General features: G+C 42.3%; 1 protein-coding gene across 1 annotated transcript in view; it reads right to left on the bottom strand.

Annotated features, from left to right (window-relative positions):
- Positions 1-17,491, bottom strand: part of RAB21 (RAB21, member RAS oncogene family) — a 160,045-nt gene that overhangs the window by 89,335 nt on the left and 53,219 nt on the right. The window contains exon 3 of the mRNA XM_078678257.1: positions 3,037-3,144. Within this exon, the coding sequence (XP_078534383.1) occupies positions 3,037-3,144 (108 nt within the window). The remainder of the gene's footprint in view (positions 1-3,036; positions 3,145-17,491) is intronic.

The following is a 17,491-nucleotide window of genomic DNA, read 5'->3' as shown; positions in this document are numbered from 1 at the left end:
TGGGTTCACCTCTGGCTTGCTGGGAAATGTAGTTTTTCTTCAAGTGTTCAAGTGTTCGCTAGAGTTAGCGCAGGAAGTACTGATCTCTAGACACAGCGTGTGTTTCTGGTTTCTTTACCGTCTTCAGTAGAGAATACAGCCAATATAAAAGGTTTGCTGAGGGCTGCCAAAATGTTCATCAGGATAAGTGCCTCTCATGGCATACGGGTGCTTCAGCCACGAGCTCGTCAGCCCAAGCCCTCACAGGAGCGCTTTTAAATAGTCAAAGATGGTGTGGGAGCACCCCGCTGACCTCTCAGCCTGGGTTCACCTCTGGCTTGCTGGGAAATGTAGTTTTTCTTCAAGTGTTCAAGTGTTTCGCTAGAGTTAGCGCAGGAAGTACTGATCTCTAGACACAGCGTGTGTTTCTGGTTTCTTTACCGTCTTCAGTAGAGAACACAGCCAATATAAAAGGTTTGCTGAGGGCTGCCAAAATGTTCATCAGGTTAAGTGCCTCTCATGGCATACGGGTGCTTCAGCCACGAGCTCGTCAGCCCAAGCCCTCACAGGAGCTCTTTTAGATAGTCAAAGATGGTGTGGGAGCACCCCGCTGACCTCTCAGCCTGGGTTCACCTCCTAGAGTGTGTCTAGAGATCAGTACTTCCTGCGCTAACTCTAGCGAAACACTTGAACACTTGAAGAAAAACTACATTTCCCAGCAAGCCAGAGGTGAACGGGGTGCTCCCACACCATCTTTGACTATTTAAAAGCGCTCTTGTGAGGGCTTGGGCTGACGAGCTCGTGGCTGAAGCACCCGTATGCCATGAGAGGCACTTATCCTGATGAACATTTTGGCAGCCCTCAGCAAACCTTTTATATTGGCTGTATTCTCTACTGAAGACGGTAAAGAAACCAGAAACACACGCTGTGTCTAGAGATCAGTACTTCCTGCGCTAACTCTAGCGAAACACTTGAACACTTGAAGAAAAACTACATTTCCCAGCAAGCCAGAGGTGAACCCAGGCTGAGAGGTCAGCGGGGTGCTCCCACACCATCTTTGACTATTTAAAAGCGCTCCTGTGAGGGCTTGGGCTGACGAGCTCGTGGCTGAAGCACCCGTATGCCATGAGAGGCACTTATCCTGATGAACATTTTGGCAGCCCTCAGCAAACCTTTTATATTGGCTGTATTCTCTACTGAAGACGGTAAAGAAACCAGAAACACGCTGTGTCTAGAGATCAGTACTTCCTGCGCTAACTCTAGCGAAACACTTGAACACTTGAAGAAAAACTACATTTCCCAGCAAGCCAGAGGTGAACCCAGGCTGAGAGGTCAGCGGGGTGCTCCCACACCATCTTTGACTATTTAAAAGCGCTCCTGTGAGGGCTTGGGCTGACGAGCTCGTGGCTGAAGCACCCGTATGCCATGAGAGGCACTTATCCTGATGAACATTTTGGCAGCCCTCAGCAAACCTTTTATATTGGCTGTATTCTCTACTGAAGACGGTAAAGAAACCAGAAACACACGCTGTGTCTAGAGATCAGTACTTCCTGCGCTAACTCTAGCGAAACACTTGAACACTTGAAGAAAAACTACATTTCCCAGCAAGCCAGAGGTGAACCCAGGCTGAGAGGTCAGCGGGGTGCTCCCACACCATCTTAGACTAAGCGAATGTGGATGACCTCAGTACCTTTCAGAGCTGTAGTCAATGATGTGCTAGGTAAAGCTAAATCCTTATACAGTCATGGTCCCTTTTCAAATGTGCTCATTTTAGACTTCCTGCTGGATGTTGGCGACTAAAACTTTTTTTGAGTTGTTCATGCTGCCCATTTTATCCTGTCACAGCGGGTGGTGTTTTGCACAATGTCGGGGGCTTAGGAATGCACCTAATGATTACCAGATCATTTTCAAGATGGATATCATAGTGCTTACCAATCTTTAATGGATTATATCAGCTACACAATCCTATACGGAGGAATGGCTGGGTGCACAGAAAAAGAAAGGGGAATTAAGGGCAGCTGTGAGAAAATACCTAGGTTTATCTACTAATGGATGCTACAAAACATAGATCAGTGTCTCTACAAAGCATAAAGGATAAACAAGTTGGAGAGAGATTTCTACATGGGAACAATTCTTGCCCGGGACTTGCCAGGAATGACCAGGGAGAGTTCACCGCCACACAATGCAGGCGTACATTCACCTCCTCACTGCCCCATTGACGTATACTTAGAGACCTGTTCACACATCTCAAAATAATGCGGCTTACTATGCCAGCCTTAATTTCTACCTAGGGCTTACATAAAATCAAGTCAGGCATAAGTCAAGTCACGTTAAAAAGGCACATAACAAAAAGACACTGTTTATTGGCAAAATAAATTCCCCATGAGGAGGCATAAACAAAGTAACTGAAACAGATACTCTCAACAGTTAAATAGTTCACTATGGTGCTTGTGCAAGCCTCTCGTCAATTAAAAAGAGAATAAGGACCTACGTTAGGACAGACACAATATGGGGAGATGGTAGGACCACAGGATACTGTGAGGGAGGAGTAGGGTACAAACAAATGTAGTACTCTGGTCAAGTATGTGTCTTCAAGATGTACAGCCAGTTGCTTGTGCTTGCCAAACTGGCAACAATCCCAATTGTTAATGGGAGCAGTGAAAAAGAGAACACAACAGTATAACATCTCATGTAAAATGGTAAAATATCTATACTGATACCAGGGATTCCACAGCTTCCAGGTGCTTCAAGAGTAGCAGCTGCTCCAACGACAATGAAATGCCAACAGCAGCAAACAGATATTGATCAATAAAATAATATGATAAAGAGAATGGCCCAGACTCGCAACTAATGCTGCGGTAATATTGACCACAAGTCACTGAGAACCATATATATTGACAAATACATTTAAATTCCACATCTGTTCAATGTAAACCTTACAAAGCTATTGACTTCAAGGTGATGTTTCAGAGTATGTCAGAAAGATGTGACTTTACTGGGGCTGCACACAGCCCATCAGTTCATGCGTCCAATCAGAGTAATAAATCACTGTCCTACCTTCTGAAAAGAATCTTCGTCTGTGACATCATACACTAAAATGGCTCCATTTGAGTCTCTGTAGTAGATTGGGCCGAGTGCGTGGAAACGTTCTTGACCAGCCGTGTCCTGAGAAGAGCACAAAGTAATTGGCAAAAAAGCACATGGGCACTTTAACATAGTACAAAATTAAAATAATTTATCCCAAAATGATCAGCTCATCTTCACACTCGCGCCACCCCACTTACCCCCCCAACCAAACATGGCTTTTTGTATATGTAGACTGCCAAGCTCAATAATTCAGATACAAGCTCACTAGTTACATAATTACTTTACTGTAACTACTGGCTAGGCGTTTGGCTCTATTTACCCATATTCATCATTCCAATCCAAAAAATAAATCCATAACTAAAAGAAAACCAGTACTTTTTCCAAAAACATTTTAATACAAAAAAAGGATTATGAAAATGTAGCTTTTTATAATATTTACCAGTAAGAAAAGTACATGCATACAGTAGATGATAATTTATGCTAAAAAAACGCCTCTGGGACACTCAAATGACTATTGTTCTTCTGTACATCTGAAGTTGTTTATGTGTTGCTAGACAAGGCCAGAATGGGGTAATGCCACACCCGCTGAGATGGGAGCACATGTTGTCAGACTTACCCCAAGCTACTCAGTGATTTTTTAAATACACAACATCCTACAACCAATTTTACAATTAATTTAAAAGACAACAGAAGGTCAAAAACAGAGCTCATGAAGGAATCGCATGCTGGTTCGCAGTACAATCATTGCTATTAGACAACCTGCATAAATGAATACCAAAATTAAAACATTTAATAAAATATTAGACCATTTAGAGCTAGATTGTACAAGATATTATGAATTGATATACAAATTCTAATCGATCAATTCGTAGGAGAAGGTGAGCAATCTTGAAAAAGCAAGACCTAGATTATAATGTGTCCCTGTAACAAGATATATATTGGAAGCACATCTTTCCCTGTAAAAACAAAAAGGTATTCAAGAGTATTTAACATCCATCAAAAATCGATAAACTCTGTATCCTGCGGCCCGACATTTTGAGCAACAGCAGAGTGCTGAATGGACAAAGGTCACATACTTTGGAATACAAGGAATTGTGAGAAACTAAAGGGAAGGTGACAGGAAGAACCTCTTTTTGAAGTTGGAATCCCAATATAGGACGGACTTAAAGACATGAAGGTTTTAATAGTGGGGGGGGGGGGGGGGGGGGGAGATTTTTGTGCATTTCACTACATGATATTTAGATTAATGTCCCTATCTGCAGGGTCACCCCCAAACCCTTTCCCTTCCTCCTCTTACTGTTTGCTGAATTTATTTTTGTTGGCTTTAGGAATCTGTGCACCTTACCATTGCTAACCAGTGCTAAAGTTTTTGTTCTCGCTCCTTAAAATGCAGTAAAACAGCTAACCCAATTGGTATATTTAAAATACAAATTCAAGAAGGGTACCAGGCGTTCCTAGAAGAGTGAGTATAAGGTCGGTGTCAGGTTAGGGATGCTGTAGGACAATGTGGGGTACCTACAAACGGGCATCCATTTTGTTGGATGTAATGGCCTCACACACCCTTGCGAGTGTCATGCTTCATCATCGGCAATGCTCCTCGTTGGGTCGGCGGTGCAATACCCAACGGGCAACACCTCATAGAGGGGCTCTTTAGCGGAGATCTTTTTCCAACTGGCATATGGGTGAAGTGCGGGTGTGGGGCCAGGGAAGAGTAGACGTGACAGTGATTAAAATGGAATCAAGGGTGCCAGGATCAAGTTTATTCTAGAGGTCCCTTGGCTCCAATTAAAAATTGGACTAGGACTAGACTTGTAGGGAAATAATGTACCCTAGTACAAGGCTAACTTGATATGTGACTGGGTCAACATGTTTCTCGCCTATGTGTCAGTTTGACTGGCGATTCGTCAGGACCAGTGTCTAACCATGTTGGTTAAAAGGAAACTATCTACAGAATGACTATTCCTCTATTTTGCAATGTCAAAATCAGATGGAAAGGAGTCGTGTACCTGTGTTGAACTCTGTGTTCCTATCAGGTAATGGTATGCTACAACATCAGTGCCTGGCGGGTAGAACAGCGTGTGAACCTCATAGTATTCAGGTTTCAAAATCCCACAGTCCGGCGGCGAGGGGTAGGTCTGATTGAGAAGACGCCAGTCAAACTGACACATAGGCGAGAAACATGTTGACCCAGTCACATATCAGGTTAGCCTTGTACTAGGGTACATTATTTCCCTACAAGTCTAGTCCTAGTCCAATTTTAATTGGAGCCAAGGGACCTCTAGAATAAACTTGATCCTGGCACCCTTGATTCCATTTTAATCACTGTCACGTCTACTCTTCCCTGGCCCCACACCCGCACTTCACCCATACGGCAGTTGGAAAAAAGATCTCCGCTAAAGAGCCCCTCTATGAGGTGTTGCCCGTTGGGTATTGCACCGCCGACCCAACGAGGAGCATTGCCGATGATGAAGCATGACACTCGCAAGGGTGTGTGAGGCCATTACATCCAACAAAATTGATGCCCGTTTGTAGGTACCCCACATTGTCCTACAGCATCCCTAACATGACACCGACCTTATACGCACTCTTCTAGGACCGGCCTGGTACCCTTCTTGAACTTGATATTTCTGGCGAATACCAGGGCTGGACCTATCACTCCTTTGTACGAGTGGTTATTTCGCCAAACCTGGCACATAGAAAGACCTTCCGTTGTGCCTTCCTCCCTTTCCCTTTGTTGTACACATATTTAAAATACATCCTCACCGCAGTGATTTAAAAAAAAAAAAAATTTTTTTATTCGTTTTCACCGCATGTAGAAACAAATAGCAAAGATAATACAAGACTGCCATTACGCAGATGGCTCATGCCGTCCTCACCGCAGTGATGTCATTTGAGATGTCATCAGTGATGTCACTGACCATGCCATGAATGATGTCATAATATGTGAAGTCATGAGCAGGGTATTGCGGGGGTGCGAGTTATAGTTAGCTGAACTAACTATAACGGTGGAATTTCTATGGTTTTGTACGAGTGAAATGTCCAGCTAACTATAACGCCCCTGAAACCTATGTTGTTTTTCAGTGAATTTGTAATGTTTTAAATGCAAATTTCTAACTATAACTTCTGTAAAACCTATGGTTTTTTCAGATTATTTTAAAGGTTTTTTAAATGCGAATTTCTAACTACAATGTCCCTATAACCTATAATGTTTTTTAAGTACATTTTAAAAAGACTTGTATACTTTTTATGGTGAAAACTAACTTAACAGTAGTCTTTTATAACTTTTAATTATTGATTCCGGTTTTATGGTATTTACTTTTTGGGCAATTCTGTCTGTATTTATCCATATTTTTTTTAAATAATTGTATCTGTATTTACCCATATATATTTTGGGTTTTCTGAAAAAATGAGTCTAAAATGAGTATAATTCCACATTTATTTGTCTGATAAATATGCACTCATGCCTGAAGGACTGGTCGTTTTCAGTCATATAAACACTCTCAGATGATATAATATGCACAACCTTGATATTAAAATGTGCATGTTTTCTTACACAAGGATATATATTGCTGTTTAAGGCTCTTTACTAACATTGTTTTAACCCTTTTACTTTTAGAACTACATACCTATTTGGCCTGGTAGTCATGAATGAAAGCATTTAGAATCGCTCAAAAAATAACCCGATTTCAGTTTTTATCCACATTTCAAAATGAATACAGAGAGGAAAATAAATGATTTTCTGTCTGTATTTATCTTTAAAAAGCAGTAAAAACAGAAAACAGGGAGCCCTATTTATAATTTAACAATGTTTAGAACTTTCAAATCAAAATCACTTTATTTGGTTTTCTTTTTAGAATAAAAATGCATGATACACAGATATACAATACACTTATTTGAAAGTATTCACTAAGAGGTATTGCCCATCATATTATATTCTTATTTCGTTTCCACATATATCCTTTAAATAACTTTTTCCATATAAAAATTACATTTTAAAAACAGTTTGTACAATTCATATAAATTCCTAAAAATCATGTTTCCTAGATTGAATTACAGCTTTTAAAAGTAATGCCTTATTTCTTGCATAACATTCATTCTCCAATAATTGGAGAGCAAAATAGGCCAGGCGACATTGCCTCAAACCCCAAATTTTTAAAATGGGAAGGATCCACCTTTTTCTGTGATCCCCGTAAAATGTACAAAATAAAAAAATATGAATTGTCGTTTGAGGTGCTACCCCATCACAAGGGCAAGGTCCTAGATTTTTCGACCAATCATTTGTTATGGGGAAAGAAACTAGATGGTAAAAAGAATCTAAAGCGAACCAATACAAATCTATCATAACCAGTTCCGCAATAAGTCAGATACGGTTGAATTTCTACAGATGAAAGAATCATCTGATTTTGGCGAACCAACGAATTGTGGGCTTCACTTCCATATCTAAGTTCTTCCAGGTGTGCCATGCATAGTTTTCTTAAAACCTTCCTGGAGATATTGTTCATCTTTAATGGGTCATAAAATAATTCAGGATGACCTATGTCCGTCATAAAATCTTTGATGTACATCAGCCATCTTAATTAGCAGTAATTAACATATAAGTGTGTAAAAGTGTGACACAGCAACTATAATACCTGACTTCGAACAACAGCATTCACACTTCGATTCCCGGCTCCAGCAGCATGTTAGCCCACCACTATCTCATTGTGGGCAACACCTTGCTTAATCTTTCCCCTGAGCGCCAGCACACCTTTCCTGGGATAGCTGTACACTTTACAAATGCTGTTATTTTTTTTAATTTAACAGCATACCGATGACAAATATTAGCACATATTTTTTTTCTTCTATTGTGAACGATATTTTTGTATATGTCTTCTATTTAGATGTTTTTAATCATGAGAATGCAAATGACACCGTTTTTCCGGATAACAGTTTTTAAACTCTCCAACGTATGTACATATGGTGGACCTTATATGTGTTACGATAGAAATCGAAACCTTTACAGCTTCACATTTTGTAACTTTTTCCAACACGTGCACAAGTTAAACAGTTAAAACGTCAGCACGTGTAAACTATAAAACGAGACATCTAAATGGGCAGAGCCGCATCTTCATTCCATAGACTACTCAATAACCAAAAAGTATATAAACCATGACCGTTGTTCGATTAGTTTCGTTTTCACGAGTTATTTATCCGTGTGCATTCTGTGATGCAGGTTCCCTTTTCTAGAGTCGGATCCTTGTTTTGCGGCACCTAAACATATTCCAGAGTTGTAAGTTGTTTGATTATGGCATAGTAGATATTAGAATACGTAGCTATGTGTCCATATTTAAACATTTATATCTAGAAAAGGTGTTATTGCATGTTTTTGCCTTTTTTCTGTAATGTCAGCAGCTTGTTTTCAGAAACAGACAGCAAACATTGCTCCTTGAGCTTATATATTGTGACTTTCTATATTATAATATTGACACTGTACTTCAGTTCAGAGGTGTTGGTGACCCGTCAGCACAAACCCTAAAAATGTATAATTAGCGTCACCAGCTTCTAGTTGTTAGTCTGTTTTCCCCTGGGGATCATATACTGTCAATATGTATATTATAATATGAACAGTCATGGTGATCTCAGAGGAGTTTAAGATCATTCGGCGCAAAGAGTAAAGATATATAAGCAACGTCACCAGCTTCAGGTTTTTAGTCTGTTCCCCCCTTTTGATCATATACTGTGAATATGTATATTATAATTTTCACAGACAATAAAGATCTGAGAGGAATTTATGACCAGTCGCCACGAAGATCAAACATTTCGAAGTCCCGGAGAAAAGAAGCTCTGAAAATATTCACGGCTCGAAAGTATTTTGTTATTGAACTTCTGTTGTATTATTTTCCTTTTCTTTTTACTTTAACAATGGTGTCACTCGTTATATTGTAATAGACTGTCCTATTGTTAAAGAAGAGGAATTGGAGATTTGTCTGCGCCAATTGAAATACAGCTTACTAAGCTCTATAACGTACCGGATCAGATATTTTTTCAGTGAGCATATTTTACGAAATTGCTGTCTAAAAAAATATAGCTTTCATACATACTTTCTTACCTTAAACATTTGATAAACCCTACATTTCTGAATGTTATTTTTTTAGTTCTATTTTTCTCAGTTGTGGTTCCTATTCACCTTCTCCCTATAGAATATATAGGACCTTTGCTGTATATTATAATAGTACTATCCTAAATATTCTTACATGAGTACGTGATTTGTTAGCACAACCTCTAGGCACTACGACAGAACGTCCCCAAATTGTACAGAATACAAATTAGAAAAATGATAATGCATACATTTCTATGTACTATGAAGTTATTTGTGTTTAACTATTTTTGACTTGTTCTTCTGACCTCAGGCGATGTAGTGCGGGAGTGTTTGTTGTAGCACTTCTTTTCTACTTTATCTAAAAGTAACTGATGCCCTCTCATATTATCAAGAATATGGGGCAAGACTTTTACAAACTATAGCAGAAAAAAGGAGGGTGTGGGCACGCTTAAGTGATATTTTATGAAATTCCATTTTATTTGTCACCCCTTTAATATATACAGCGCCAGTTTCCGAAGAAAGTTCATTTGTAATTACTAAATAAAAACTGTTTGAAACCTAGACTGAAATTTTTGCTGCGCAACCACAACTCCCTGTCAGAAAAGTAAACACCACATTATAAGTAAATAGCGCTCCTGGGAAGTATCCCACCCTCAAACTTGATAAAAAGAAGACCGCAAGACACTCTTGTTTTTCCGCCATGATTTGCACACCTCATGGAAATTATATGAATGGTCCTTAAAATATTTAAAAAACTATTTTTACCTTCACAATCCCTTTCCACCACCTTGTGACCACTATAAGAGTTAATAGTGTTCCTGCCCTCTACTACTTTGTTTTCCCATACTCCTTTGAAAGTGCGTCACAAAATGCCTGACAACAGTGAACCGTTCCCACCCAATAAGAAGCAAATTTGTACTCGGAACACTTTGGGCAATAAAATGTCCATGTTGTTCCGCAGAGGAGGAAGGAATGGCTGCCAACACTTCTACTTTTAATGCTTCACAGCCAATGAACATTAAGCTTGGGAAAGTCATTCGTAGAACACGTCAGCCAGTCAGCTGTCCCTCCTACTCCGCGGAGGGGAGGTGAATGCCTGGCAACAATTCCACTTTCAATAGTCGCAACCAATCAACATGAAGCTCTGGAAGCTCCTCCTTACAACATGTGAGCCAATTAGATGTCCTTGCTACTCTGCGTAGGGGACGTGAATGGCAGGAAACACTTCTACTTTCGATGGTTCGCAGCCAATAAACTTTAAGCTTGTTGTTGGAACACCATAGCCAATTCAACGTTAATTTTGTTTTGCGCACAGATACCGAACACGCCCTCCCACATATTAATACATTTCCTGTAACAAAGTGACTCTATCCATTATAACAGTGAACACTGCATAATAAGTAAACATTATTCCGCATTATAATAAAGGAAGGCCACAATACGGCGCATTGTTCTTTTCCATATATAATTTCCACAGCCTACTGAAACCCCTCCCAACATAAGTGAAGCCCTGAGACTGCGGTGCCCCAGCGAACACCCGCTCTTATTTTTTTAAGAAATACGCCCAGGACCTAGCCCACCCCAGGATCTTATCAAAATGAAACGAGAGAACCCACGACCCCAGCGTGAATTACGCTTTTTTTTGTGGTTTATTTTCGGGCCCTGGGGGTCCTTCTGACCGCCTGACCAGGCCAAGGGGGTCAGGGTGTTTCCACTCTGCCCCCTTCTCTTGTTTTCTACCTTTGTCTCTCTGTTTTCTAGCAACTCGCTTCTACCGAGCCACAAGATGGCTACCAACACTGCCTGGTTTGGAGTGTTGGCAGGCAATCACAATGAAGCACGTGCACAAGACTTAGGTTCCACCCAGATATAGAAACTTTTATTTTTCTAATTTCTCAGCAACTACTGAACGGATTTACACCATTTATAAAAAAAAAAGGTCGCTTTCTGACCCACGCAAACTTTCCCATGGAAATTAACATGGGGTATACGCGTTTTGGGACCCCCCTTTTTTCTCAGCCCCCGCTTGATGAATCACCCCCAAACTTTCAAGATAGGAGCTGACCTACAAAGTGCAACTTTTTGGAAAATGTCATAAAGAATCGTTAAATGACGCCAAAGTTATAAGCAAATCAAAAAATGCTTTTCCTATGTAAACTAGGTTGTAACTACGACTACTTACTGGCAATGGCCAGTAGGTAATATATATATTTATATATATATATGAGCAAAGTCCGGTGCTGATAGAGGCCGTCTCACAGGGCGGTCCATGAACAGGGCACCGTTAGCCCTGCGCAATACCAATACGCCAATAATTTCTGTTTACAGAAACCTCACGGACACCTTGGGCAGTTTCTTTTTATTTATAAAGTTTTATAGGCAGATGATATATTTAATGACTGCACAGCAACGCACTTCGACTTTCATCTTGATCACGCCGTGATCAAGACGAAAGACTATATAAACACTTTGTCCTTTTCTATCTCGTCGTGGATAGCACTGTGCTAATCCTATGCTTAAAAACCTTGATAGAAAAGCAGACATTTGAGGTGAGCAAATTTAGAGTGTCGCTGGTGTTGAGGGTGCTCTATACAGGAGCTGCCTTCCACCTAAACTTGGGAACTACCCAGAATTCTCTTCTTTTTTTGATATATAGATATATATAGATATAGATATAGATATAGATATATATAGATATATATATATCCAATGCTGACCTCAGGAAGAAATCAGCGGGACACATGCTCCGGGCTCAAATGAAGGATTTATTTGGTTAAATTAAAACGCACTCCTGTAGCCTGTGAAACGCTGTGGCAGACGCGTTTCTGGCCGCAATGGCCGTCATCAGTACCGGTCCCACAGGCAAATGAACTTTCATGGGCTCCAGAGACCACTCCCTTAAGAGCAGTCCCTCGACTCCTCCTACCGCAGGTGAGTATGTTGATTGCGCTACACCTCCCAGGAGCACTGCATGATGGATGTTGGAGTCCACGAGGTCCCGCATACAGGTGTATGGGACACAGACCCAAATTAATGTCCCCAATTTCTCGGCGCTTCCTGCCTTCCACCTCAGGGATCCTGGGTGTGATGGTCCGGCCAATACCTTCATTCGAGCCCTTATCAGGCAGCGTGATGCCACCGCCGCCTCCTCTCTCCTCTCGCGCAGATACACACCAGGTGGAGAATACCTCTGCTTGGGGGGCGCCGCAATGTACTCCTCGTACTGCACCATTCTTTTGCTGATCTCGCGGAGCTCCAGACCGAGAGGGCGTGCCCCTTGCCGGTATCAGCAGAGAGCCGGCTACACACACCACCAATGCTGACCTCAGGAAGAAATCAGCGGGACACATGCTCCGGGCTCAAATGAAGGATTTATTTGGTTAAATTAAAACGCACTCCTGTAGTCTGTGAAAAGCTGTGGCAGACGCGTTTCTGGCCGCAATGGCCGTCATCAGTGAAATCCCACAGGCAAATGAACTTTCGTGGGCTCCAGAGACCACTCCCTTAAGAGCAGTCCCTCGACTCCTCCTCCCACAGGTGAGTATGTTGATTGCGCTACACCTCCCAGGAGCACTGCATGATGGACGTTGCAGTCCACGAAGTCCCGCGTACAGGTGTATGGGACACAGACCCAAATTAATGTCCCCAATTTCTCGGCGCTTCCTGCCTTCCACCTCAGGGGTCCTGGATATGATGGTCCGGCCAATACCTTCATTCGAGCCCTTATCAGGCAGCGTGATGCCGCCGCCTCCTCTCTCCCCTCGCGCAGATACACACCAGGTGGAGAATACCTTTGCTTGGTGGGGCGCCGCGATGTACTCCTCGTACTGCACCATTCTTTTGCTGATATATATATATATATATATATATAATAAAACTCTTTATTCGAATGACAACACATCCATAAAAAGATAAGTAAAACAATCATAAAATCTGTACAAACAGAATAACTACACAACAAGTTAAGACATAGCAAGATACTAAGAACCTCACAAATCTATGGTTATATACCCCATCCCACCAATGTTAACCTCATAAATACAAAGCAATAGGGATTCATTCAATTCTTGATAACCTAGATCGGTTAGCTGCCCGCAGAAAACTGATCACAACAAGAAGGGTACACAGGTTTAAAAGCAACTGTAAATTCATAAGTGCCACTTTGAGCGTGTCCTGTAGAGATCTAAGATCTCAGCCACAGGGGGCTATCTGGGATGCGGAAAAAAGAAAACACTTGTGAGGCTAAAAGATGGTAGAGTTAGTTAAATATAAGGCGCAGAATTAAAAATCAATTGTGGGCGCTAGAAAGTGCACTATGGTATGGTTCCATACCTAGCACTGACTTTAGTATTACATAAGCCCTCACTGAAGGTTTACTAAGCTCTAATATATTAGCGCTGAGCAGCAAAAACTGTGTAGTATACCTCTTTTGTAATGTTCAAATCCCCAGGGCATAAAGTGATATGTGCAAAGAAAAGGTCTGGCCTACCCATGGCCTGTGCAGTTTTCGTAATGTAAAGTCACCGGCCCTGATCCATGGCGAAACTGTCCGCTAAAATCAAGCAGTTTAAACCCTTATCTTCACAGTACCAGGTCTTTATCCAGCAAAGAAATGGTTCAATTGCCACTTTATCTACCAGATAATCCACCCCTAGCTCTTCATGAACAGACCAGGCTGGTGTACCTTGGGGAACTCGCAGGATCCGCCGTAAAAACATATTTTTCTCCATCTGTAAACTATGAGAAGGGATATACTCCCACACCTCACCGCCATATACAACTTTTGCAATAATCTTGGATTTATACAGTTTAAAGGTAGCCTCCGGAGCCCATGAACCCAGTCTACTGGCAAAGCTGGTGATGGCCCCAGCGGACTTATTCAGCTCGCTGCGCTTCCCATCTAAGAGGGCTCTCAACTGTAGAGGGTCATCGAATAACACTCCTAGGTAGGGGAAAGCAGAAACCTTAGCCAGAACATGATAAATATGGAGACAAACCTTTTGGCTTTGTTAACAACAATAAACAATGTCAAAGTCTCTCTTTTACACTCCTTAAGCCACATGTGACCAAAAAGGGGTCCCTACAATCCTCAGCTGAACAGCAAAGGTTCCAGCTCTGGGAATGCTTTGAAACCCCATAAACTTTGTATGCGGTAACTGTATACACCCTAGGAAAAACAGGGTTACTTTTGAGAAATTATTTCTGGGGGGTTGCTGCACTCCCTGTAGCCCCACACAACATTTGTGTAACATGTTTTTGGTACCCCTGCACAAATTGGCAACACAAAATCAGGAGCAAAAAATAATAAATGAGTGGCTCCTGTCACTCATTTATTATTCATTATTTCAGTTTTGGACAGTTTCTTTCTTCTTTTTGGCGTGTCCCAGTCTTTCTTACCAGGACACCCACTCTGTTTTTCATTGTGGGCTGGGGGGTGGGGGGGAGAGAGTCCACAAGACCCCTGTGGCCCTGCTGACTCCCTGCAGACAGCCCCTGTATCGCCACATCAACTTTGGGCTCCCGCCAAGCAGAAGCAGCATTTTGCCTTTGCTCCAACTCGGCCGGTGCAATACACTGCTACCATGCCCACTCTTTGTATTGTATTGTAATTGTATTTGTATAGCGCTTACTACACCTGACGAGGCATCAAAGCATTTTTTCAGCAAGCAGCATGCTACTCCGGGACCCACAGAGGATTAGTGTTGAATTAGTATAGTGAAACATGCAAGTACATTTTAAGTGGTGGATATGTTAGTCAGTTATTTGGATTTGGATGGATAGCAGAAGGATAGAAGAGGATAGAAGGAGTGTATTTATATAGCGCTTCTAACCTCTGATGGGGTGTTGAAGTGCTTTTTTTGGTGAGTAGCACGCTACTCGGGAAACCCATAAAGGATTAGTGGTAAATTAGTATGGTGAAATATGAAATTAATTTGAGTGGTGGATATCAGTCAGTTATTTGGAGTGAGAAGGATAGTGGAGGGAAAGAAGGTTTGCATTCTTATAGCGCCCGTTACCCCTGATGAGGTTTTGAAGCGCTTTTCTGGGGAGTAGCAGGCTTCTCCGGAACCCATAAAGGATTAGTGTTGAAAATTAGTATAGTGAAATATGAAGTAATTTGAGTGGTGGATATGTTAGTCAGTTATATATCCCCTTGATGGGAAGGTGCGACGTTGCTGCCTATAGGAAGAGGCAGAGGCATCTGATGGTGTTATTTTTGTGCCCTGTTTGTATGTGGAAAAAGAACAATTGATGGACAGAATGCAGAACAGTGTCATACATCCACCCCAGTACAGAGATCAGGGCCTACATTTATCGTTTTTGTGCTCCATATGCCATTTCAGTTTGAACCCAGCCATATGCAAATCAGTCTTGACCCTGTGCCCAATGGGAATAGTCCAGCCCGAATTACCAGCTCAGGTCCTCCCTGGACTGGAAATAAGCATCCTCGGATGGGTTTCGGGGTTTCACCTCTCATCAGCCAGGTTAACTTGGCTCCAGTGGCATGGAGAGCACGGGACCAATATATCTGGGCATACCCATCCAACTCAGGGTGACAAATGCAAAAAGAACAGTTGAGGGACACAATGCAGAACAATCTCATACATTCACCCAAGTACAGAGATCTGTGCCTAAATCTATCGTTTTTTTGCTCCCTATGCCATTCCAGTTTGAACCCAGCCATACGCAAATCAGTCTGGACTCTGCACCCAGTAGGAACAGACCAGCCCGAACTGCCAGCTCTGGTCCACCCTGGACTGGTAACAAGCATCCATGCATCGTTTCTTATTGCATTTGTCGCCCAAAGTGGGAAGGGTAAGACCAGACGTGGGTCCCGTGCTCACTGTGCCACTGGATTCAAGCTAGACTGGTTGATGATGGCTGATACCCTGAAACTGGTCACAGGATGCTTGTTTCCGGTCCAGGGAGGACCTAGCTTGGCAGTTTGGGCTTGACTATTTCCATAAGGAACATGGTCAAGACTGATTTGCATATGGCTGGGTCCAAACTGGGGTGGCGTGGTGAGCAAAAGAACGATGGTATAAACCCAGATCCTTGTGATTGGGGGTGAATGTTTGCACTGCTCAGCATTCCATCCATCAATTGTTTCTTTATGCAACTGTTTGTATGGGGGGGGGGGCGCTCAAAGGAACCACAAATAGTGGGGGTCTGACTGAAGCACCCACATTGATATGCAACCTCTTTGTCTTTGTTAATTTTTTCAAATATTTGATCCACTTGGGGACCAAACAGATGTTGTTGATCAAAAGAGACATTCAGGAGCGTTTGCTGAACCTCTGGCTTAAAGCCAGATATCCATAGCAAAGTGTGTCCACGCAGCACTATACTTGTTTATATGCTCCTGGAAGAGGTGTCCACTGAGTCGAGGGCACATCTGATAGAGTTGTTTGAAATCAATTTACCCTCCTGGCCAATTTGATGGCCTCTTTCCTTTGCAAGGAGATCTGGTGCAGAGATATGCAGCTACCTTAGCTATAAGTTAATGGAAGGAGGTTGAATCATCCGGGGGTGATGGCTTAGCTTCGTAAAGGTTTGGGTCATTATCCCCTGGAGGAGGAGGTTAATGTCATAGCTGTCCCATGGATCTATGGGCTGCTGATCATCGTCATCTCCTCCCCGGATCCCTAGTGTCAGATTGTGAGTAGCCCTGTGGAGTAATGTCTCTTATATCATTAAAAGAGTGAAGTGATGAAGGTGGGGGTGGAGGAGCGGGCAAAGGTGCCTGTAAAAGACTGGATGCACTATCCTTTTTCTGTTTCTTAGGAGATGCGGGTAGATTGATGGCCTTCTCAAAAGAAAGCTGATGCTTCAATGAAGCAGGCGCTGATTGCACAGTCTTTCCCAAAATTCGACCAGTAGGAGGTTGAATGTGCATCTTCTTATGCTTCAGATTGAGTCTCTCCTTCGTAGTCGGTTCTGGTGCCTACCATGCCCTGGCAGAAGTGGTGGTCCGGGAGCCGTAATTTCAGTCGGAACCAAAAGTCTCAGTAAGTTGGACAGGGACATGGGTACTCACTGTGTGCTGTCCGGAGGTAAGTACTGCATCTGTAGACCCAACCATTTCAGGTTTGGATCCCGAGTCCGTTATGGAAAGGGCCTCTTCCTCTTCTGCCAAAGCTTTGTGCAGTTCTTCCTCCGCCTGTTTGACATTGTGTTGGCCAAAAATGTTGGGTGTCTTCCAGATATTTTCGCTGCATCTCTTTCAGACACGCCTGACGGTCCCGCAATGTTTTCTTTGATCGAAAAGATAGGCCTCACAGTTTTCTTTGTTGTGGGTGGGAGAGAGAGACAGGTTGCCAACCTGATGGAGGTCTATATGCTGGG

The sequence above is a fragment of the Lissotriton helveticus genome, chromosome 1_1 (genome assembly GCF_964261635.1).
Source record: "Lissotriton helveticus chromosome 1_1, aLisHel1.1, whole genome shotgun sequence".
Lineage (NCBI taxonomy): Eukaryota > Metazoa > Chordata > Amphibia > Caudata > Salamandridae > Lissotriton > Lissotriton helveticus.
The sequence above is the reverse complement of the archived record's forward strand: the minus strand, read 5'-3'. Positions and strand labels throughout refer to the sequence as shown.